The sequence below is a fragment of the Lagenorhynchus albirostris genome, chromosome 4 (genome assembly GCF_949774975.1).
Source record: "Lagenorhynchus albirostris chromosome 4, mLagAlb1.1, whole genome shotgun sequence".
Taxonomy (NCBI): domain Eukaryota; kingdom Metazoa; phylum Chordata; class Mammalia; order Artiodactyla; family Delphinidae; genus Lagenorhynchus; species Lagenorhynchus albirostris.
Window position 1 is genome coordinate 110,693,281 of NC_083098.1, and position 25,581 is coordinate 110,718,861.

The 25,581-nt window shown below is 48.6% G+C and overlaps 1 protein-coding gene across 2 annotated transcripts in view; it reads left to right on the forward strand.

Moving 5' to 3' along the window:
- SLC2A9 (solute carrier family 2 member 9) overlaps positions 1-25,581 on the forward strand; it is a 180,846-nt gene that overhangs the window by 56,224 nt on the left and 99,041 nt on the right. For both annotated transcript variants that reach the window (XM_060147351.1, XM_060147352.1), the window contains 2 exons: positions 198-343; positions 21,252-21,384. In XM_060147351.1, coding sequence (XP_060003334.1) covers positions 198-343; positions 21,252-21,384 — 279 coding nt within the window. The remainder of the gene's footprint in view (positions 1-197; positions 344-21,251; positions 21,385-25,581) is intronic.

The window sequence follows — 25,581 nt, forward strand, 5'->3', positions numbered from 1 at the left end:
AAATCCGCCTCCCAGCCATACTCTATGGAGTAAATAATAAAGTGCATGTTAAAATGTTGACAGTTTGTGCAGAGTGCTGGGAATGGTGTTGTGGCCACAGCACTATTTTTGTCAAGCACAGAACAGAGGGAAGTGCCGTGACCAGAGTCTTCCTTGAAGAAGACAGCTCTCTCACTGCTGCCATGCTTCCTTCACAGGCATCGCCCTCAGTGTGCTCCCCATGTACCTGAGCGAGATCTCGCCCAAGGAGATCCGCGGCTCTCTGGGGCAGGTGACCGCCATCTTCATCTGCATTGGCGTGTTCACGGGGCAGCTGCTGGGCCTTCCTGAGCTGCTGGGAAAGGTAAGTGTGGCTCCCCAGCCAACCACGTCCGTTTGCACTTCATGTCACCATCTCTGCTCCCCACGTCCCTTGCCAGACGAAGGGTAGTCACAGGTGAGCCCTTCCTCCAAAAGCTTGTCCCTATGTCCTAGAATTCTTAAGCATTCAAGACTTTTGCTTATTATTGGACAAGAGTTGTTGTTGAGTTTCTTTGATTGGGTTTGATTTTTTTTTTTTTTTAGAAAATAAAAAATATACAAAAAATTCAAACCTTACAGAATGTTTGAATCCACCCAGCCAATAGCTATTGTTAACAGCTCAATAATTTTCATTTAGGCTTTTTTCTTTGCTTATCTAAACTTATATGTACATAGTTTTGTTTTGTTTTTTAATGGAATCATGCCATATACATTGTTCTGTTACTTGCCATCTTCATTTAATATATTTTGGGCATCTTTCCAAGATGTTTGGCTTCGCTCTACCTCACTCTTGAGCCTTTCTTTCCCACATTAATATGTAATTGCACAGTCTTCTGTTGTTGGCTTTCTGTTTTGGAAACAGGAAGGCCTGACTTTAAATCCCAGTACAGGCATGTACTTGCTGTGTGGCCTTGGCAAGGAGGAACACCTCACCCACGTAAAGTCAGTTTTAAAAATTGCTGCCTTTTCAATAAAATCACTCATTTCATTGAAACATTCAGATATGCACACAAATATACATACAACTATGTAGGTTTTAACATCCTCATGTCTGTTCTTTATATCTTCTCTCTTGACTTAATTTGATTTTGCTTTCTCTCTCTCTCTCTCTTTTTTTTTTCTGTTTTTTTGTTTTTTTGACCACACTGCAGGGCTTGTGGGATCTCATTTCCCCGACCAGGGATTGAACCCAGGCCACGGAAGTGAAAGCGCTGAATCCTAACCACTAGGTCACCAGGGAACCCCCTGCTCTCTCCCTTTTTGAATAACATGTCCAAAGGGTTGCCTCTAATTTTGCTATTTGAAAGACTAAACTCTGTTATCCATTTTATTGCTTTCCAATTTTAATTTCTGCCTTTTCATTATTATTCATACATTTTTTTCCTTGAACATAGATTTGCCAACATTCCCAAAATTTTAGTATGCCACTTTCTCAATGTTATTTTTCTAAATAATTTGTCATTTTGATTCCATATTGGGAACAATTAATTAGAATAATGTTTTCAATTCCTAAACAGATGTGACTTTGTTCTTGTCACTCACTGCCAGTTTATTTTGTTGTGTAAAGAGAAAGTAATCCATAAATTCCTCCCTTGGGGAACACGTTAAGGTTACTCTGGCCAGTTTGCAGTCACCTTTTAGAAGTATCCCATGTTTGCTCAAGGACAGTACCTTTTTCTTGGCACATTGTAACACAGAGAATTGGTAATACAAAATGACTATGATGTCATCACAACAATTATTGTTAATCTACAAAATGCTAAGGAAAAATTTCACACGAGATTAAAAAGAGGTGAGAAAATGTGATTCTATCATAGACAAATGAACTCCAAAGGGCAGGGCACAGAGCAGCCCAGTTGCAGCTGCAGCATCGAGTCACGGGCATGCAGGTTCTGGTGCCAGACTGCCTGGGTCTGCCTTCCAGCCCCACCACCACGCGCTGTGGGACTTTGAGTAAAGTTTCTGAACCTCTCTTAGCCGTTTCCTTACCTATCAATGAGATTACAATGGCATCTCTCTCATGGGGGTTTCTTGTGAGGCTAGAAGAAGGAAACAGATGTCAAGCATTTGGAACAGTACCTGGAGCTGGTGGTAAATAGACGTCAGCCAATAGCTCATTAATTCATGTAGCAGCCCTTCGAAATGAATATTATTACTTTCTATGTTAGAGGTTAAAGGTTCAGGCTCAGAGAGGTTTAATAATTACCCCAGATGGCTACAGCAAGAAGGCAGTGGAGCCTGGTTGGAGCCTGAGCTTCCTGGCTTTGAAGCCATGACCTCTGTGCTGTAGGACGTGCAGAGCGGGACTTGCAGGTGGGGAGCGCAGGGAGGCGTCCCCACAGTTTAGAGTCCTGGCACAGGAAGTCAGGCAGGCCAGTCCTCTTCGGTCTCATATGTTTCTCATGTGGCCCCAGCCCCTGAGCTCGTGAGAACACTTCTTTTCCGTGAGCTTTTCATCTTGAACTCTGTCCTTCGTTCAAGCCCAGGAAGAAAAATCCGTTTGATTTTTATAAAAATATAAGACACGTATTCATCCACGTTAAAGTGGATCCAGACAGCCCAACACCACTTTCACCTGGTGAGAATCTTCTTTATTTCTCCAGTGACTTAGAAATCACATCTTTTCCCTTTGAAATGAAGAATCTCATTTGGGGCACGCCTCAGATGTTTTCTACAGCCGGAGAAAACATGCTGGTGGGTCGGGAGCAGCCACACGATGAATCTCCTTTGATGGAAAATAGGAAAAAAACAAAAAAATTAGAGGGGCTTCCCTGGTGGCGCAGTGGTTGAGAGTCCGCCTGCTGATGCAGGGGACGCGGGTTCGTGCCCCGGTCCGGGAAGATCCCACATGCCACGGAGCGGCTGGGCCCGTGAGCCATGGCCGCTGAGCCTGCGCGTCCGGAGCCTGTGCTCCGCAGCGGGAGAGGCCACAACAGGGAGAGGCCCGCGTACCGCAAAAAAAAAAAAAAAAAAATTAGAGACTGTCCCCTCCGCATCTTTGCTGCCATTTCAGAGGTCCTCACAGGGTGATGTCCAATCTCCTTCAGACGATCTAACGAGCTCTGAATTTTCTCTTTTAGATAATTCAGCCTTTCTAATGGGGCAGTGTGAGTCCTGTTAGCTCCCTGTGTCGGCTATAATTGAGTCTTCCTCTCCAACAGTAGGAAAAAGAATTCTGTTCTGTGTGGGAAGGGCTCTGGCATCTATCAAGTGTTAGAGCTCATGTCTGAAAATTGCAATTTTTAAGGTTGATTTAGTGACCACTTCCAGCTGTAGTCAGAGGGCTGCCAGTGCAGATATCCTTAAAGTGTGATCTGTGCCCCCCACCGATTCCTGCTGAATCTGAAACTCTGGGGGTGCGACTTAGCAATCTGTGTCTTAAGAGGCTCCCCCACCGGGGAATCTGATGCCTACTCAGTTTTGAGAACTCCAGGGAGAGTGATTCAGAGCGAGGACCCTGGGACCAATGCCTGGGGTAGGATCCTGGCTCTACTACCCACTAGCTACGTGGCTTTAGACACAGCTAACCTCTGTGCATCTTTGTTAGTAAAATGGCAATAAGTGTGCACAGCTCACTGAGTTCTTGTGAGAATTAGATGCAACGATACACTTACAGTTCTTAGGACTCACTCCCTAAATATTAGCTCCATTTGGCTTCACTCCATATAAGGCATATGCTGGACCCCTCACCGCCTCACCTCTTCCCTGTGAACCATCAGAGTTAGCTGTTCCCACCTCAGTCTTCCTCAAATGACAATCCTCTCTTAAGAGACTTGCTTTGCTCTGCTACAGAGTCAAGTGCTCATCCACGTGAAGATCTTTCCCAAGCACAGAGGTCAGAGGTCTCAGTTCTTTGTATCATCATAGATCTGACAGTGGGGTCCGTGACACTGAGATGCTCCCTAGGTGTGGAGGGAATGCACAAACTTTCCTTGACCTTGGAATGATGAAGAAAACCCCAATTCATGAATTCTCTAATGTTTTTTTGCTCCTGAGAGCACAAGCGAAGCCCTGTGCTCATCAGCTGTGATGTGTGTGGGCAGGCATAAGGCCACCGAGTGCTGTGCTGTGGCTCTGGGCTGTCCCCTCTCCTGACCTCGAGCTCCTCATTCCTAAAAGGAGGGGCCTACATGGAAGTCGCTCCCAGGCTCCTGTCTGCTCTAGCTGCTGTGTGATGGCTAATGCCGTGGGTGGCGCGTGCCCCTGGGCTGGGGCCGCTTCAGCTCGGCCCGTATCTCAGTTTACAGGCAAGGAAGGTTGAAGGGATACAAAGGTACATTTAATTGATCTTGAAGTCATGCCATCTAGAATTTTAAAGACAGTCTCTGAAGCTTGCCTGAACTTTGCCGTCCTGTCTTTGAGACAGCTTCAGGGGAAAACGGTTAGCCCAGCTGCTCTCTGAGTAGGCGGCCTGGCGTGGGTGTTGGAAAGAGAGAGTTTCCTGAGCCCCAAGAAGGAAGAGATGGGTGACTCTGGAGGTTTGCTTGGTCCTAAGTTGTGCTGCCCTGTGACTCACATGGCCCCAGCAGCCAGACTTGTATGCCTCAGAGGGAAACCTTGAAGGCAGAACAGTTCAGCAAATGTCAGGCAGAGAGCAGGGTCATTGCATCCTCAGACCTGGGCCCTGAGCTCCAAAAGTTCACATTTGCTGTGGGCCTCTTCCACACGTTAACTCATGGAATCCATGCAACCACCCTATGGATTAGGTACCGTCGGTATCATCCCCATTTCACAGATGAGGACACTGAGGCAGAGAGAGATTTACAAATGTGCTCAAGGTCACACAGGTAGCGAGTTGCAAAGCTGGGATTTGAATGCAGGGTGGTAGAATTCCTGCTGTTTTGGCCTTGGCCTTTCTCGGGCAGAACCCAGCTCAATAGAAGTGCTTATAACAAAATGCTCCCTGCCCACAGCCAGGTCTTACTGTCTGTGGTCCAGTATAACACGTTCTCTTCACACAAATGCTTCTGAACAGCAAAGGTACACCCTTATCACCTCCAGAAGTTTGGCCATTTTATCATCATCCCCATCTCATGAGGCTGTTGGAAAGACAAGATGGATCTGAAATGCCTTGTGATCTACATATTGCTGGACAGGTGTCCAAAGAGATTACATCACCTGCAGCCTCCAGTGCTCTTTGTGCAATGGCTCATTCTCCCTGGGGGCACTGTCATCATTAGACCCATTTCTCAGATGAGGAGAGCAAGTCTCAGGGATATTCAGTGCCTGATTCTGGGCTGCATGGCTGCAGAGGAGGACGGTACCCTCAGCCCCTGGCCACCCGGCCCAGCCCCATCCAGTGCACCCTGTAGCGGCCACTGTCTCGGAAATAGGTCCTGAGCCATCTCATGCAGGCCCCTCACCACCCTGGGATGGGGGGAACCTTACAGGTAAGATCTGAAGTGACGCCAGGAGGCTGAGCCTCCAAGATGGCAGCTCAATCCCATCCTGATCTTTGATTTGCCCGACTGTCTAGTGCAAGTCACTCAGTGCCTCTGAGGCCCAGTCCCCCCATTTGGAGACCAGGGGGGCAGGGATGATCCTTCATTCACACAGCAAAGTAGGAGATGAAAGGGTGGAGCAGGAGACCTAGAATTTGCAAGCAGTGGGTTTCATCCACATCATCTCACTTAAATTTCATCTCAACCTGGGAAATAGGTTCTGTCATCATCCCATTTTACAGGTTGGAAAATGGAGACTCAGGGGAAACCTTGCCCAGAGCTATCTGGCCAGTGATCTTGGACATGATTTAAACTTGGGGAGGCATTACGAATGTGTTATCGTATGTGAGACCCTCAAGCACACTGCTCAGTCCTTCCCTTCATCTCTGTGAGGACAGTCGTGTTCATCCTTGGAGCATGTACCCTTCACCCAGAAGACTCGCAGAAGATGTTATTGAATACATGGGTAAGAGCTCCACCCCCATTTCCGAAGGAGCTGTCCTGTTTCAGGAACCGTGCTGAGCTCTTCACTGTCTGATGTGATCCCCACAACACACAACAATCCTCTAGGACCTGACTGCTATTATTATACCCGTTTTGCAGATGAGCAAACCGAGTCCCACAGGAAGTTGGAGAACTTGCCCATGGCCACCCACTAGCCAGGGAGTCTGGCCCAGACCCTTGCTCATATCGCCCTGTACATCTGTAACCAAAGCAGTGGAGCCCAGGACTCTCACTTGACAGGGAGCTACTGCCCAAGACCCGAGCACAAAGTCTGGGGCACTCCGTGGCGCTTCGCCCAGATCCAGACTGTGGTCAGGTGCCCTCTAGTGTCTGCAGCCTGCAGGAGCCCAGGCCCCCATTTGGACTTTGTCTATTGGTGATGTATTCATTCATTCAACAGACATTTATTGAGCACCTACTGTGTGCCTGGCACTGTTCTAGGCTGTATACAGCAGTGAACAAAACAGACAAGGACCTCTGACCTCACAAACCTTGCATTTTGGTGGAGGACATAGATCAGAGGCAGATACATATTTGAAGTCAGTCAGTAATGAATGCTGTGAAGCAGAACAAAGCAGGAAGGAGGGAGAGGGTGGCGAGGGAGGCTATTTTAGACAGGTTCTAGGCAGGCAGGGTCGGGGGGAGAGGCCTCTGGGGCTGAGATGCATGTGAAGCATGGGAGCAGCAGCAGAGGCGGATTGCTGGGGGAAGAGTCCTAGCGCTTTCCCAGAGATGCCTCTCCGGTAACCCTCACCTAACCTGGCTTCTTCCCACCCACTGCTGGTCCTGTCCACCTCCCACCAAGTCTCCAACTGATGCAGCGCCTCTCCCTCCCCCACCACTGCCCCTAAATTCAGGTGCTCCTCACTTCTCCTCTGGACCACTCCAGGAGACTTGCATCTGTAATTTCTACCTCATATAGCCATATAATTCTGACTAACTCAAATCAACCAGTATTTATTGAGGAGACACAATGCACCAGACCTCACAGAGATGAGACAGGCAAAGTCCCTGCTTGCAAGGAGCTCACTGCTAGAGGGGCAGATGGAAGGGACCACAGACAGTGGCGTTCCGTGCAGAAAGCCCAAGGGTGGAAAGACCACCAGAGCAGCCCTAAGGCAGCAGAGGACGCCCAGGGAAGCCTTTCTGGAGAGGGTGGTATCCACCTTAAGGACAAGGGGACAATTAGGTAGCCAGGTGGTAGGGAAGGGAGACACCATTCCAGGTAGAACAAATGGCTAGTGCAAAAACAAAAATAAAAATAAGAAGAATGAGAGAGAGCTAGGCACATTTGGAAGCAGAGTGGCTCGATAAGAGTGCCACAGATTGAATGAATGACAACATGAATGAGTTAAGGCACTGAGATGTTAGCATTGCTTTAAAAATCCAGCCCCATATCCTTGGTGTGCAGAGAATGGAGGGTCCTCAGAGGCAGAGGGGATGGGAGCATGCACATAGGTGCAGCCTAGCTCCTTATAGATGAGGAAGCAGCACCCGAGGGGTGCCACGCTTGTTCATTGGTGGGTTCAGCAAAGAGCCGCCAGGGGTGTCCGTGTCCAGGGAAGGGGCACCAGATAGCTGACAGAGACTCCAAGGGGGACAGAGCACCCAAGGAGCAGGGACAGTGGCTGATGAAATTAGATGGGAGCCCCGGATTGTGGGTAAGCTGGCCTTTAACTCCTAGACTTCCCGCTCGTGTCTGAAAGGTGAGTTTCATACACTCAACCCAGACACGAAGTCACAGGCTCAGCGTAGCAGATCTAATCGCAGACACGCTCTTCAATTAGGATGGGCAACTTGTGTTGGCTCAGGACCACAGCAAAGGGAAAAAAGAAGCAACATCTCTTGGCTCCCAACCACGTACCAGGCCCACGCTAGGATATCGCAGCTGTCAACCTCACAGCAACCCTGCAAAATAAGTGTTAATTACTCTTCTCATGCGATTCCAGAGAGAACTAGTAATTTGCTTAAGGCCCCAGAGCTAGTAAGTAGAAGAACCAGAACTGAACTTGGGTCTAATTCTGAAGCTGAGTGGGACTGTGAAAGGCCCAAGGTTATGGCCCAAATTTGTGACCCAAAGTCTTGGAGCTCATTGGTAACTAGGCTGGTACCTGACCACTGGCAGTCACACCTTCCATGTCCCCAGAATCTAGGTCATCCATTGGAAAGTCCAAATCACAGGCCATCCTTGTGCTTCTGTGAGGCTTAGAACAAACCACATTTCTTTTTTTTTTTTTTTTTTGCTGTATGCGGGCTTCTCACTGTTGTGGCCTCTCCCTCTGCGGAGCACAGGCTCCGGACGCGCAGGCTCAGCGGCCGTGGCTCACGGGCCCAGCCGCTCCGCGGCATGTGGGATCTTCTGGACCGGGGCACAAACCCGTGTCCCCTGCATCGGCAGGCAGACTCTCAACCACTGCGCCACCAGGGAAGCCCCAAACCACATTTCTTTGTCTTCCTTTCTTGAGCTCCATTTGGAGGACACTGATCTGATCACAGATGAGCCACAATGAGGATTTGTAGCAGGAGGTGACAGACGAAGCCCTGGTATGACTGGATCTGAACAATGAGACCCAGAAACCAGGATGATTCCGCTAGAACACAGGAGCCTGACGAAGGGGTTCATAATGAGCTTCAAGTTCAGGCAGCATTATTTAGAAAAGAATGCTGGTTACCTAATTCCCTCGGGAAAGAGAACAGTGATCTCTATAAACGTATTGTCAGAGAAATTGGACTGCTCAGGTTAAGAGCACAGAGCTGGGTACCACACTGCCTGGGGTGGGTGGACCACTCTGCCATTTATAAGATGCATGACTATGAATGCATTCATCACTTAACTTCTTGGTGCCTTTGTTTTCTCATCTGTCAACTGGGAATGAGGCAGGGGTGTTGTGAGGGTGAAATCGAGTTACTCTGTATGAAGCACTCAGCAAATTCACACGTGCTCAGTGTCTGCCTGTCATTGTAGGTTGGCCTGGGGAGGCACTCTGCAGGTCAACAACCTTCAAACATTGCATGGATTTCTCTCTCTATAATGAGGAAGGGACAAAGTTGATTTCATGGAAAATTTTGCTGCAGGACTTTTAACCTCTCTCCACCTCTCCAGCCTCGGTTTCCTTATCTGTAACATGGGAATAATAGCTACTGACCTTACTTTCCCATAAGATTGCTTGAGAACCAAGCAAAGCAGAAGGCACTCAAACCCTTTGAAAAGCAGAAACATGTAGGAAGCGGGTAGGGAGCTGGCGTTTCTTGAAAGGTGACCCTGCGCAGGTCACTTCACTCACGTGTGGCACTTGGGACAACTTTCTGAGAGGTGAGTGTTACGCCCTGGGAGGGTAATTTCAGTATTATTTCTAAGACAGGAAAATGCGAGGGTAATCATACAGCGATGTTCTTGAGGTGTCTTTTGTTGTTGAAGTCAGAGTCAGACCATGAATACCTACAGTAAGTCCCCTACCTACGAACGAGTTCCAGTCCGAGAGCGTGTTCATAAGTCCAATTTGTTCATAAGTCCAACAGAGTTAGCCTAGGGACCCAACTAACACAATTGGCTACACTGTACCAGCTATATCACCGCTGATTTTACGCTTGCTTCCAGACATCCTGGGCTTGAAATAAAGATACTGTACTACTGTACTCTATACAGTACTGGACAGTAAAGTACACAGAAGCACAACCACTTGTAGAGGACGCACACAGGTGACAATGTACACCAGACACGTGAACTAACTTACATGATAGGACATGCAAACACATGTTCGCATCTTTGAAAGTTCGCAACTTGAAGGTTCGTATGTAGGGGACTTACTGTACCGGAATCAGCAATTCTAGAACAACACGTTTGCTGCAATGACCTGAGCATCTTATCGTCTGGATTGTACCCTGTGGGGTCAGGTTGTGTTGACTTCTGCAAGATCTGGAGTGGAGATGGTGAGAGACTGACCCATCATAAGGTGGTGTAGTGTGGTGCAGACACAGCTGGGGACATGGTTCCCACCCCAGGGCTCTGTTAGCTGCAGCCAGCAGGGTCCCCCCCTCTGGAAGATGGTTGTGGGGACATCGAGGTCATGGGTTCCATGGACTTTCATTGACCGGTGCTGTGAGACCCAGCTTGTGACAAGTAACAAGCAAGGTGCATTCAACCCTTTTACAGAGCATCCCTTCGGAAGGTGACTGTTTCTCCCTCGCTGACTGGCTGATGCACGGACCTGCCCCTCACCCTGGTGGAATCCGTTTTGGTAACCGCGTGAGCCACTGGAGCTGAGCTCGAGTGATCTCTGATGAGTTCTGTACAGAACTTTCTACAGAGGAGCAGGATTGGTTCAGCCTAATATCATCTGCATATAAATTCACTATTTAGCTAGCAGGTGCCGCGAGGGAAGGCGATAGGTATTGCCTCGCACTGAGAACCACGTGGTATCAGGAATAATGTCACAAAAAGAGCCCCGTGCACAGTTCAGAAGGGCCACGCTCTTATTCAACTCTGTCCCCCAATTTCTCACGTGAGCTTGCCTCAGCTGCTTAACCTTTGTGGGTCTCATTCTTCTCTTCTATAGACTGAAAATTATAATCATACCTCATAGGGGACTATTATTGATGCTACTTTAGCCCTTTAATAGGATTCCATGTAGGGAAGTTTTATATGTGGTGTGCGTGTGTGTGTGTGTGTATTTAGTACTTTAAAAGCAGGGGTGTGTGTTATTTCAGGGGTCTCTATCTTACCTGCAGCATCGCTTACCTATGCCATTCATCTTACTCAACACGTATTTAGTCAAGAAGCATTTACTGAACACCTGCCAAGTGCCAGGCATTGGGAAGAAACATAAAAGAACATGGCAGGGGGCGGCCCTGAGAAGCTCTGTCTAGTCGGAGAGACATACCCATAAAGAAATACGTGCTATACAGGTAACAAGTGCTTTCACGGGATTCTGTACCAGCAAGAGATGTCATCCAGAGGAGGAAATGCCAAAACTGTGAGGATGCGTAGATGTTCTGTGGATGAGGGCAGGCGTTCCTGGGAGAGGAAGCTGCAGGTGCAAAGGCACAGCATCATGAAGTCAGCTTGTTAGGCTCAGGGGCGCCCTCGGGTTGGCAGGACCAGAGCAGAGGGCTCCTCTGTCTAGCCAGTGGCAAGGCTGGAATCCTGGAAGGGTGGTCATAAAACAGGGCTTTGTATTCCAGGCGAAGAGATTTGAACTTGATCGTGAGGGCAGTAGGGAACTGCTGAACGTTTTAGACACAGAAGTAGCTTAGAACGTCAGATTCACATTTTAGAAGGATCACTCTGAGGCTGTGAGGGGAAAGCAAAGAATGCAGTAGGATTTCGGGACAGTTAAGATGCTGTTGTCAGAATCCAGGCAAAACGTTGTAAGAAACTCCCCTAAGGCAAATGCTAGCAAGGTAGAGAAGGAGGAGGTGCACAAGACAGAGATTTCAGAAACAGAGCCAATAGGATTATATGCGGATAGGCAGCAGATCGGATGGCAGTGGGAGGCCTGTGAGTTAAAGGCAGGAATGGAGGTGATGTCGGGTTTCTTAATTGAATTTCTGGACAGGTGGTGATAGCCCCAACTGTGGTCCAGGGACAGGCATGCGTGGGCTGGGAGGTGGGGGACACCATGCAGAGATTATGGAACCCAAGGGTTATCAGTGGAGCTGTCCCCTAGGCAACTGGAAATGTGAGTTAGGGGCCCCAGTGAGAGGTGTGGCCCGGATGTAGAGGTTGGGAGTCATGGCCCCATACATGTGTCTTAGGTTGGGTTCCCCAGGGAAGAGACACTGAGATGGAGATCTGTGAGCAGGAAGTTGATTGGGGAGTGTTCTCAGATCAACCCCTGTCAGGCAGTAAAGGAAGCAGGACTCAGCAGAGGGAGAGGGCGAGCTGCCCTCAGTCGCCACAGAGGTCTCAGCCCGCAGGGAGCTTTGGACCCGGGAGGACCCATCAGAGACGCACCACTTCCAGGCAGGGGAGGAGAGGCCTTTGTGCCTCCACATCAGCCAGCCGCTGGGTGAAGCTTGCCTCTAAGGAGGCATGAGTTGCCTTGTGGAGGAAGCATCCTTCAAGGGCATGCGTGTGAGGGAGGGCGGGGACCCACCTGCTCTCGCACAGCCAACAGCACTCCTGGCAGCTGGGGGATGAGCCCCTCAGTTCTGCGCCACACGCCACTGTCTGCCGCAGGTGGAGGTGAGGCCCTAGGTTCTCAACTGGTTGCCACTGGAGCCACCTGGACAGCTTGAACAACCCAGCGCCCAGGCCACACCCCCAGGCCCATTAACCCCAGATCTCCAAGTGTGGGAGACCATGGGCATCAGTAGTTTTCAAAATCCCCCAGGTGATTCGAATATGCAGCCAAGTCTAAGAACCACTGCCCTGGGGGAAGTGATGGAGACGAACAGAAAAGAGGGCTGGGCTCAGATCCCTGGGAAGGTGCTCAAAGAAACGGGAGAAGAACCAGGCGAGAGGTGTCCTGGAAGGTAACAGGCAGTGGATTCCAGAAAGAAGTGCTCCCCTGCAGCAGGAACCCATGTGGCACCACGCCTGAGGGAGAGGGCGACCCAGCTGCTCTAAAATACACCTGGGATTTGGCTTTCATCGGGCATTGTAAGGTGGCAGACGCAGAGACACTGCCTTTGAAAGAAGAGTTGATTATTCACAGTCCCCTTGTGAAGGTGCGCACCACCCCACGCAGGACCACACGAGGAAGCACCAGGGTGTGTCAGGAGGCAGAAGGAGAGAGGACAGGGCGCGGCCCAGAGCCTTTACTGTGGCTTCTGTGGGAAGGAATGGGGGAGGCAAGCTTGGGAAAGCTCAGGATGACATAGTTTGAATAATTTCAGGTGGTCCCAGGGCTACAGAGGCTGTCTCTACCTGTCTGGTACCTGGCCCTGGGGCGATTTAGAGCAGGGGGCATATTGACTTGGTGTGTCAGAGTTAAACAGAGGAAGTGGTTGGTGTGGGCTCTGGATTGGTTGGTTTGTATGTTAAAGGCATGCTCCCAGGCAAGTTGTTTGCTAGGAATTAGCTAGCCTGGGAGGGGGAGTCTCTCCAGGATCAGTAAGGCTCCAAGATATCAACTCATCATAAAACACAGGAAGTAAAAAGCAAGGTTAATAACCAGCCCCGAGGGCCCTCAGTTTGGAGGTCAGAGTGGGCTGGATTTCAGCCTCAACTCACCCCCTGGGGGCACCGGGCACAACTTTCACAGTACACAGTAGCCTTGACCTTGGATTCCTTGGGGCTGCAGAGGAGATGACTCTTCAGAAGAGAGAAAACAAGATGCAAACTCGCAGGTCAGGGAAACTGCGGTGGGAGGGGGCTTGATCCCAGGGATGGAACTCTCCAGAATTCCTGTGAAAATGCTCACAAGGAAGGAATATCAGCTATAAACGTCCTGCCAGCTCCAGGGAGCTGACCTAGTTCTTTACCTCTTCCATCGTTGTGGGGAGGGGGGTGGTCAGACGCTGGGTAGAAGCTGGGGGAGGGCAGGGGGAGGAAGAAAAATGAGCCTCAAACATCTACCTCCCACGCCCACCTCTTTCCACTGCAGACTCCAGCTTGATGCAAGCTTGGACTGGCAGGGGGAGGGGGGTGGAAAATTCATCATTCAGTCAGGTTGATTTTGAAACTGTGACTCTGGGACCATCTAAGATCCCTGAGATGGGGCGGGGAAGGGCACCCTCAGTGATTACATTTTGAATGAATGTAGGAGACAAAAACCAAGGTTGTGATTCGAAGACACCATGAACTCTATGTTTTTAAACTTTGTTGCAGTTACATTTGTAAAGTATCCAGCATGGAGCTTGACACTTGGAGAGCTGGATGAATGTTAGCCTTGAGTCTAATGAATGAGATCTTAAATATGAAGACATATAAAGAAAAATAGCCCATTTCATCCCCCAGATAGCCTTGTGAGGGAGATCTCCTTCCTCCCCTTCTCACCTCCAGTAGCATGGAGCTCGGCGGCCTTGGGAGCCTGTCCTGGCAGTGGCAGGAGTGGCCACCAGCATCACCTTCCCGGCTCCACTTGACTGGGGGGCGATGGCACGATGTGATGTCCTTAAATTAGAACCTGACTTGGGATAAGATCAATGATTCCGACTCTATTTAAAAGTTTTTGCTATCTCATCATGGTCCAGGAGGGTTTTATGTATGGAAAGACCTGAGGTCATCTATAGCTTGGGGGAAATAGGACCTAGAAGTCTATTTTAAAAAAGGGAGCCTTGCAGATGAAAGAGGAAGATACCTGAGTTATCGCAAGACCCACTCACCTTACCTGAGAGAGAGTGAAAATCATCTCGGCAGACAAGACTCCATTTTTCTTCCCTCGTAAATAAAATAAGCAAGTGTGAGGGCTCTGACCTCATGCTTTACTGAACACAACAGGCTCTAACTGGCGCCACAGGGACTCATCTGAGAGTCATTCTCCGTAGCACTTAGCGGTCCCATGTTAAGTGGGTCATACTGTTACCAAAAGTGGGGTCTGGCTGCTCGCCCCTCAAAAGCCAATAAAGAGGCAAGTTGGTGGAAAGGAAAGTTTGCTTTATTTCAGCTGACGGCAACCGGGGGTTGGCGGGGGGAGGGCGGACTCCTGTCCAAAAGCTGACTCACCGCCCCCCTCCACAATCAGGGGGCAAGAGCTCCTATAGGTGGCGGAAGGGGGCTACATGCAGAAGCAGCACAGTCAGCTCCGACGGTCATCTTGAAATTGGTCACATGGTGGTCTGATCAGCGTCATCTTGACTGTTTTACTACAGTTAATCTTCAGTTCCAGGGCTGGTTTGTTCCCATTTCTTTGAGTCCAGTTCTTGGAATTGTGGCAATTTATGTCATGGCTACAGTCTGGTCATCATGTAGTTAACTTCTTCCACCTGGTGAGGGTTTTAGTATCTATAAGACAGCTCACAGGATATGGCTCAGAGTATTATTTATAGCCCTTGAATAGAAACTAAAGGACCCTGACTATGCCTAATGACTAAACTATTATTATTTAGTCCTGTTGGACAGTTTTCCTTTGTTTCTGCATTTTCTCACTTCTCTGATTAAACTTATTCTTTGGCTAAAGTTTTTCCACAGACAAAAGGCAGGTGGAGAACATAGTGCTGGGTCAAGGACCATAGGGTCCTTCTCCATTTCAATACATGATTTTTTAAAACATGACTTTTTGTTTGAATAGCTCCTGAGAAAGAAATGCAGGGCTTCCCTGGTGGCGCAATGGTTGGGAGTCCACCTGCCGATGCAGGGGACACGGGTTCGTGCCCCGGTCCAGGAGGATCCCACATGCCGCGGAGCGGCTGGGCCCGTGAGCCATGGCCGCTGAGCCTGCGCGTCGGGAGCCTGTGCTCTGCAACGGGAGAGGCCACAACAGTGAGAGGCCCGCGTACGGCAAAAAAAAAAAGAAAGAAAGAAAGAAATGCAAATGGCAGGGCTCTTTGCAACAGCGATGATATGTAAGAAGCCCCTTCCCACGCTCCTGTGTTTCTCCAGTAGGTATTTATTGAACAACTACTATGTGCCAGGCATGCTCTCTGCCCTCAGGCAGCAAGAAGTCTAAACTGTAATGGGAAATGCTGAGACCTCGGCTCGGTGCTAGGACCAGGTACCCAGGAGCATCTTTGAGGACCACTGGAGGCTGATGGAAGAGGTCAGATCCCCTGGGTCTGGTGGCTTCATGGTCCCTCCTTGGTCACTGAGGCACCTGTGACCAGGCTTCATGGATCAGCACTCAGGTTCTGGGGTCTGAGACCTGGCGTTCAGTCGGGGCTCTGTGACCAAATTGGGGCCCTGATGAGTCATTTAACCTCTCTATGCTGTGGTGACTATTTCCGTAAACTGGGCACCCTCATGGGCTCCATCTCGGTGGACAGCTGTGAAGATGCAAAGAGATAGTCTATGTGATGAACTTTTCACGGTGTTTGGTAGTAAAAACTGCTCTTTCCTGTGGAATGCTAGTGTGTGGATTCCTAGGCCGAACACTTTATACATCTATTAAATCATTTAAACCCCCCCACAATGACCAATGTATAGACATAAGCATTATCCTCATTTTACAGATGAGAAAACTGAGGCATGAGCAGTTAGGTCACTTTCCCAAGGCCACAGAGAGTGGGAGAGAGGCAGCATTCAAATCCAGACAGCCTGCTCAGGATCTGTGCCCAGGCTGCAGGTCACTGCTCATAAGTGTTCACGATAGTTATTACGTCGTTGGCAGATCAGACATATTCATTCATTGTTATAAATGCTTAGATAAAGCACTTGGTGCAGCCATCCATAGAAGCAAGGCATTGTGGCTATTTGTATTATTATTTGGGTGGGTCACATGGCATAATATGGCTGAAACAGTCTACTTAAAATGATCAACGACCCACATACCCACTCGTACTTTTCTTGGTAGAAGATGGGCAATTATTACTCCTAAATACAACATCTCTCCCTATGACTGCCTAACATTTCTGGGAAACCTCTAAACACTCACTGGAAAGAGCCAAGTTCACGTACTCCGCTGTTGGCTAAGCTCAGGGCCTCGGGAGTAAACTGTTGCCCAAGCTCCACTCTAAACATTCCTGCTGTTCTTCCTCCCCGGTCCAGACACCATCAGCACCGCAAGCTGGGGCTCACCCACCCTGGGGTCAGTAGCATCAGTTTTTCTCCAGAGATGGAGCCCAGATCACAGCTACCAAAGTGATCACCGTTAGGAAAGATTGCATTTAAGACGCTGTGGATCACAGGCTGTACTGGGCTTCTCAGTAATACTGGGAATCCATTCAATGTACTCACAGACTGCATGATTCCAGAAATACTGAATTGTAGATTCGGGGAAATAGGGGGTGTCCATCTCAGTTCAAACGCTCCTGGTTGTTCTCAGAGCCAGGTCCAATGCCATGGAATAGCAGCAAAGCCACCCATGACCCAGCCTCCACCCAAGCTCCCATGTCTCCAGCATCCCCTGGTCCTACATTTCCTCTACAGTTGTTGTTCCCAATGATCCTGGGTGGATCATGCCTCGGCACATCCGTACTTGCTGTTCCTATTCCAAGAGTACCCTTCCAGCTCCCCTCCTCCTTCCACCCAGTGGCAGCTCCAAGGCTGCCACCTCTGGGAGGGGCCTCTCTAATTTGATGCTGTGGGAAAAGCTTGGGCTTGATTCCCACCTGTGCAGTTGCTGGCTGGAGGCCTCGGCACAGATATTACATTGTCTCCACATCTCTCCCGTGCAAATAGCATCAGCTGCTGGAAGGTCAAAAGACACAATCATGTGATGAGCTCACACCATGCCTGGCACATAGTAGGAGCTTAATTGGGTTGGTCCCCTTGTCTTTTTCCCCCAGCTTTCTGGTTTTGCTCTTACTGAGACAGTAGCCAAACTCTAAGAGAAAACAAAATAAACACACACACAAAAAAAAGATGTAGTGAAAATTCTACTTATATGTATGTCATTTTTTTATTCCATGATTCTTTTTAAAAATTAAGATATAACTCACATACCATAAAATTCATCATTTAAAAGTGGTTTTTAGTATATTTGCAAAGTTGTGCAACCATCACTCCTTTCTAATTCCAGAATATTTTCATTACCCCTGTTGATGAAAAATTAATCAGTCGATCTAAGAAAGAAATGGAAAATTTTATTCGAGCCAAATTTGAGGATTATAACCCAGGAAGATCACCTCAGAAAGCTCCAAGAACTGTTGCACCTGTTAGAAATGAAGGCAGAGTTATATAAGTTTTTTGAGACAGAGGGGTGTACATTAAATGACGTATTATTGACCATTTACACAATCCAGATCCAAGTGTCATCGTGGCCCCTTCCAAGGTCAAGAAGGAATGTTATCTTTAAGTAGCTGTCTTGTTGATGCAAGGACACTGTTCCTCTTTATGGCTGAGCAGGTATTGCTGCTGATGGGGGAGGTTTGGTGGATGCATAATGCAGATACACAGTGCACAGTAGAGGGCAGAGGAGCCAAAGGGCAGGGACAATTTTTTTTTTTAAATTTTTCTTGGCTTGCCATAAAATATGAATTTTATTTCACACCCCAAAAGGTAACCCCACACCCGTCAGCATCCCCTCTCCGCTCCCAGCCCCTCAGGGCCACTTGCCTGATATGCAGCAAAGCCAGTGTACTGCACCGGGTTGTGGTGAAGGAAAGCACAGCATTTATTGCAGGGCACCAAGCAAGGACAACAGGCACTTCCTGCTCAAAAGACCCGAACTCCCAGATGGCTTTCATGGAAGGGTTTTTAAAGACATTGTGAGGGAGGGGGTCGCAGGGTGCCCAATCAGCTTGTATGCAATTCTCTGATTGGCTGATGGTGAGGCAACAGGATGATGGTTCAGGAATCTAGATGTCGGTCTTCTGGCTCCAACCAGCCTGGGGGTGTATAAGTTGATGGTCACTCTGGGGTCTGCCTGCTGATGGTCAGCAGTTTCCATCTAGTGGTGAAACCGTGTACCTCAGATTGGGACTTGAACCCACGGTCTTTTAATTGAGATCACGCACCTGGTCTCAGAACTTAATGAAGCTCAGGTTCTTGATGTTTCATTGCAGACAGAATTCAGTGAGAGACAAAGTGATCTGTAAGAAGTGGATTTATTTAGAGAGAAGCACACTCCACAGACAGAATGTGGACCATCTCAAAAGGCAAGAAGCCTCAAAATATGGCTTGTTAGTTTTTATGGACTGGGTAATTTCATAGGCTAATGAGTGGGAGGATTATTCCAACTATTTTAGGGGAAGGGGCGGGGCTTTCCAGGAACTGGGCCACCGCCCACTTTTTGGCCTTTTATGGTTGGCCTCAGAACTGTCATGGCGTCATGGGTGTGTCATTTAGCAAGCTAATGTATTACAACGAGTGTATAATGAGGCTTAAGGTACACCAGAAGTTGAATCTTCCGCCATCTTGGACCTAGTTGGTTCTAACCAGTTTTTGTCATATCCTATGGTGGCAAGAAATCACGCAGCTTGTAAACAGTGGGGGTCCATGGGCAGACAAAGAAAAGCAGGAAGCTCCAGACTGACAGGAAACCACACCTTTTGGGTGATAAGTGTCCTGGAAGCAGACAAAGAAAGATGAGGCAATTCGGGAATCTCTTGTGTCCAAATGTAACCTGTTGTTCATTATGCTCTCATTACAATAAAATTAGCCTTGCAGATAAGTACCCATCATGCACCGACACCGTGACACTTTTTTTTTTTTTTAAACATCTTTATTGGGGTATAATTTCTTTACAATGGTGTGTTAGTTTCTGCTTTATAACAAAGTGAATCAGTCATACATAAACATATGTTCCCATATGTCTTCCCTCTTGCGTCTCCCTCCCTCCCACCCTCCCTATCCCACCCCTCCAGGCTGTCACAAAGCACCGAGCCAATATCCATCCCTGTGCCGTGCGGCTGCTTCCCACTAGCTATCTACCTTACTACGTTTGTTAGTGTGTATATGCCCATGACTCTCTCTCGCCCTGTGTGACACTTCTGATCTAAGCTAAATAAGGACAAACACCCCTCCTCCCCTTGGGAAGATGGAGCTGGGATGAAAATCAAGGAATACAACCCCCAGACTCTTCCTTCCCCAGGGAATATTCTACGCCTTCATTTGTATACCCTGGCTTGCCAAAGAAGTCCAGGACAGCAGCTCACCTGTCTGCCCCTCTCTGAGAGCGTATTGTTGCTTAAATAAATTCTCACGTTACTTTCTTAACCTCCCTGCCTTGTCTCCGAATTCTTCTGCAACGAGACAAGAACCTTAAATTCACCGGGAACAAGGGCATCTGAACCTTCTCCCTGTGCGAAGCCTTTCTAGGTCTGGATGTGTCTTCTTTTCTCCTTGTACTTTCTTAGGAAATGAAACATTCAAGAATTCCACAGTGAGAACTTTGGGTTTTTTTCCTCTTTCTCCCCATCAGAACTGCTGTCTATTGATGTTCTCTCCTTTCAGAGACACGATGAGAGTTTATTTGTAAACCTGGGTTTTAAAAAAAAATCAGGAAGAATGCTGCCTTAATCAGCATAATAATATGGGCCCCCAGTGCAGCATTTAAGCTACCTAATAGGCGAATGGTGCTGCTTGAAGGGACTCAAAATGCCTCTTGAATGGTGGGTGTTGCCTGCTTGCCTTTCACAGCCAGTGGGAAGTGACAAGTTCCCCCACCTCAGGGGCGAGCTGTGCCCAAAGGCCCCCCCTCACTTCCCTGGGGACGTGGAAAAGCTCCAGCCGCCCTTCACTGACAGGAGCAAGATGGGTCGGATATCCTGGGCCTCGGAGGCGTCTGGGTGGTACCACCCGCATGGTAGTAGTTTCCTCTGTGTACCTACTGGGTGCCAGGCCTCACAGTGAAGGCATCATCTGATCCCACTCTCACGCCTGCCTGAGGGGTGCCTGTGGCTGTCCCCATTCCCCAGGTGAGGAGAAGGGGATTCCAAGGGGCCGTGAGGATGTTTCCAAGGCCACACAGCCAGGAAACAGCTGAGCCGCTTCAGGCCAGGCTTGATGCCCCAGGGGCCTCTGAGTTGGCCAGCTCTTGGCTTCCCCGAACTGCACCTTCTCGGAGTCACCCTTCAGGTAACCGCCTGTCAGGTGGCTCTGAAGATTCACCAACCCCCTGCATGGAGATACCAAACACGTGGGCCTGGTGCTAAACCGTTCCCAGAAGGGGGACCCCTTCCAGGGCCCGAAAGTGGGCTCTTGTCTGATACTCGGAAATGAATTGTCCAAGGAGACACACGTACTGACAAAGCAAAAGACTTTATTGGGAAGGGGCGCCCGGGCAGAGAGCAGCAGGTAAGGGAACCCAGGAGAACTGCTCTGCCTCCTGTGTTGCAGTCTCAGGGTTTAGGGCAATGGGGTTGGTTTCCGGGTTGTCTCTGGCCAATCATCATCTTGCTTGTGCCCATACTTGGTCTGACTCAGGGTCCTTCCTGGCGGAGTGCGCATCTCTCAGCCAAGATGGATTCCAGCGTGAGGGTTTCTGGAAGGTTGGCAGGACTTATTATGGGCTGGCATCTCCTCCCTCCTTTTGGCCTCTCCTGAATTCGCCCATTTAGTTTTAGGACCTCCTGTGTGAGACAACTCATGCAAGCGGTCATTATCATGCTTGGCCAAGGCGGGCGGTTTCAGTCAATGGTTCCCTAACAAAACCAGTGTCCAATCGTTCCCCAGCCTTTGTTCCTGGGGCTCACACTGTGCAGAGGGACCCTGTGCAGACAGCAGAAGCTGCCTGGCCCAGGGGCCTAGCCCCCAAATAATGACTGAAGTCCTCATCATTCACCGGCCCCCTCTTCTCCCTTCAGGAGAGCACCTGGCCGTACCTGTTTGGGGTGATTGCTGTCCCCGTCTTGGTCCAGCTGGTGAGCCTGCCCTTTCTCCCTGAGAGCCCACGCTACCTGATCTTTGAGAAGCACGACCAGGCTGGAGCTGAGAAAGGTAGGAGCCGCTTTGTCTGGTCCATGTGGCTCTGGCCTCTTCACAGGGGTCAGCGCTGCAGGGCATGCTGGGTGCCCTAGGACACCCTATCCTGTTTCATCTTCCCAACAGCCTGCTATGGGTGGCCCAGAGTGGGGACACAGATCAAAGTGTCAACTGAAAAAAATGCACAGCATGAGAGTTTTGAGTTAAGTTTTATTTGGGGCAAAATGAGGACTATAGTCTGGGAGACAGCATCTCAGATAGCTCTGAGAGACCGCCCAAAGAGGTGTGGGAGTGTCAGTATATGATTTCAGTGAAAGGGGTACGTACAGTCAAGCACACATTTTGGCAGAAGGCTGCTGCTGGTCACGAGCAGATGTCACCGTTAATGATTTTAGTGCTTTTCTAGATATGAGGAGATGCAAGAAATTTCAGCTCATAAAATCTTCTCCTGAAAATATCTCTCTGAAGCCCTGTTCTACCAGATTTTCCCAGAGCACAGAGTGCCTCATTCCTGATCCTTGCCCGGAACTCCTTTCAGGGGCTGTTGAAGGTCAGCGACTGCAGTGGCTAGTGACTTAATCCTTGTAGAACCAGATAGCAAGTGACAATTTTACGGTTAGCAACAGGGAGCCTGGAAAAGCCAGGACAGAGTAGGATAAGGCCCAGGTCTGCTCACCTCTGCTCAGTGTCTCTCCGTGGTCACCTCTCGGGTTGTCCCAACCCCAGAGATGCTGCATCTTTCTTAGTGGTTTAAGTCTATCCCGGCCCTCCCTCTGCTCCTCTCGTCCTCACTGATCAGATTTCCCATCTTAACATTCACATGCAAGGAAAGGGAACATACAAGCACAGAATGAGCCCTCACATCACACCAGCGTGGGGCCTCTGCAACAAGACCCACTGGACCATTCCCATTAGCCCTGCAAGGGAACAGAAATATACCCATTTTACAGGAGGGAAGCTTGAGGCCCACGTGGGGCTTGGCAGTCATCTTGTGTAGCTTTCTGGGCCAGATTCAAAGTAGAGCTTTCAGAATCAGAGACATTTCTACAGCCCGGAAAAGGCAAAATCATTTTGCCTGGAGACAGACAATGTAGAATGAACAATAGCATACCCATTCTTTTAGTTTTATAAAACAAGACTTGGTCGGCAGCACCGAGGTTCAGCATGAGGGCTGGGAATAACTAGTGCTGCCTTCACATCCCAGCTCTGCAGTCTGACCTTGACCAATTCTTTTCACCGTTCTGATTCTCAGAATCCTCATCTGTAAAAAGGAAATGACATAAGCCTCCCCCATGGGCTTGTTGTAAGGATTAAATTAGATGATATCTATATCTATATGGTCCACAGTATTACCTGCTGTCATTATTACTGAGGACTCTGTCCAGTTTCTTATTATCCATATCCTGTCCTCTAATCTAAATTCCCCAAATGTCCACATCCAAGAAAAAACTGAGAATTATATGTAGTCCTTAGCTCACTATAATTTGTGCCACATCTTTTAAAATCCAAACAACCTAAGTATTTTCTGAATTGACGTGTCATAATGAAATATTAATAATTGCCTATGTCTGTCCAGCAGTTTGTAGTTCAGATCTATTTCCTCATTTACGACATTTCTATAACATGAAATCAGAGAACATTACCATTACTTTCATTTTTTGGATGAAGGAACAGAGGCTTACAGGGGTGAAATGATTTGTCCAGGGCTGTGGTTATATGGTTTCTGGTTTCTAGAGGCCTTTAAAAATTGATGGAAAGGACAGATCTTTCTTCGGTAGACGCCCAAATACACAAAATTTCTGGAGCATGGTGGTGGGGATGGGACTTGAGCCCCCTCCCCCAGAAGCCCACAGGGGACCCTGGTTAATAGCTCCTCCCCCATCTCACAGCCAATAAGTGACAAAAGAAGGACTGGAACCCAGGGGTGATTTCCCTCCCACCACCCTCACGCACAGAGGGACACAAGTGGGTAGTGGTCTACGGGGCTTCCCATGGGGCCCTTGGGGAGGCAACCTATCCAAAAGTCAGGCTTCAGGGAAGAAGGCTGATGGTCAGATGGTTGGAGGCTCTGGAGTAAAACGAAGGCAGCTGAGAAGGAGCCAATGGGATCTGATTTCCAAAAACAACTAGGTTATAGGTTGTTAGAAGACAGCAATTCCTCCAGCTTGATCTCCTGGCATGTGAGGATGCCCATCTGGCTCCACTGGGGAGGAAATCCTGGGAAATGCTCCAATTAAGTACAGTCAGAATGGGCAGTGCATCCAAATGCCAGACAGCGCAGAAGGTTTAAAAGATTTATTTCATAGCACAACAGGGAGTGAGAGAGAATGCCAGTTGTAAAAAATGATAAATATTACATGTACGCTTTATAAAAAGAACAAAGATGTTGGCCTTAGGTTGAAATAGAACATTGAAACCTGCATCTATACTAATAAAAGTGCTAAGTTCACTCCAGGCATTCAGCAAACAATGGATATTTACTGTGCTGGGTGCTCTGCCAGGTGGTGGGGAGAGGAGAGTATAAGGTGGTCTTCCAGCCTTCCAGGAGGTGAAGGGGGCATCTAGTTACGGGAGGCAGACACACTCCTCAATGCTCATCTGCATTGAGAACATTTCATTCTAAGCACTTCACATTTGTTAGATTGTTAAACCCTCACAACAACCATGGAAAGTAGATCGCATTATTATTTCCATTTTAAGACAAAAACAAAACAAAACTGAGGACAAGATAACTTAACCAAAGTCACAAAGCTAGCAAATGGCAGTGCTGGGATTTGAACTCTGAAAGTCTTGCTCTGGAACCTATGAGCATAAATAAAACACACCCTATTACCTACCACCTTGTTTGTCACCATGGGAGATACACCTTGCCCAATCTGTTGGTAATTTGGTAGAAAGGACCCTGTAGCAGTTAGCTATTACCATAATAATGCTGCATAACAAACCACCTCGGAACTCACTGGCTGAAGACAATGGCAGTTACTCTGTTAATCTTGATAGGGCTTGCCCTTGCAACTCTTCTTGTCTCAGCAGAAGCTCTCTCACATATCTGGTGGTCAGCCAGCTGATCCAGGATGGCTCAGCTCTGTTCCATGTACCTCATCCTCCAGCAGGCTAGCTCAGGCATATTCTCACAGCAAGCACAGAGGTCCCAGAGAGGAAGCGAAAAACACAGTTTTTCAAGCTTTGAGTCAGCTAAAATACTATTGGACAAAGTCACATGATCAAGCCCCAGAGTCAGAGAGGGAGGGGCTACACAGTTACAGCGCAAAGGACATACATGTAGAGAAGCAATGAATGGAGGCCATCAATGCGTACAATGCATACCACACTCCCCTTTCCGGCTTTTCCATCCTCCCCACCCCCAGTTCAGAGTGGCAAGGGGTTAAGTTCCAGCCCTGAGTCTGATTTCTTTGTGCCCTCTTGCCAGTTGAGGAGAAGTCCCCAGCACCTAAAAATGGGGGAAAGAGCCCAAACTTCCACTGTGAGAAACAGTGTTTATTTAATTGAATAGAAATGAAATATGAGCATGGGGAATGTGATAGGGCAACGCTTCAGACACTGGAGTCAGGGAAGTTGCATCTATCAGGACCTTTTGGGTTATAGGAGACAGAAACTCAAAACAGCATAAGCAGGCTTCCCTGGTGGCGCTGTGGTTAAGAATCTGCCTGCCAGTGCAGCGGACACGGGTTTGAGCCCTGGTCCAGGAAGATCCCACATGCCGCGGAGCAACTAAGCCGGTGCGCTGCAACTACTGAGCCTGCGCTCTAGAGCCCTTGAGCCACAACTGCTGAGCCCACGTGCCACAGCTACTGAAGCCCGTATGCCTAGAGCCCGTGCTCTGCAGCAAGAGAAGCCACTGCAATGAGAAGCCCATGGACCGCAAAGAAGAGTAGGCCCCGCTGAACGCAACTAGAGAAAGCCCTCGTGCAGCAACGAAGACCCAACACAGCCATAAATAAATAAATAAATAAATGATTTTTTAAAATACTATTAAAAAAAACAGCATAAGCAAGAGGGAAACTTTTAACACATGTCCCTAGGAATGGGATTTGAGGGCACCAATAATTACCACTCTTCTTTCTGGCTCAAGTTTGATACCAATATAGAGATGGATGCAGAAGTGGAGGAGATGCAATAAAAATGTCACTTTTAGTTTGGATAAAGAAAGGCCACTTGGCAAACTGGCTTTTGGTCTGATGGCCAGGAGAG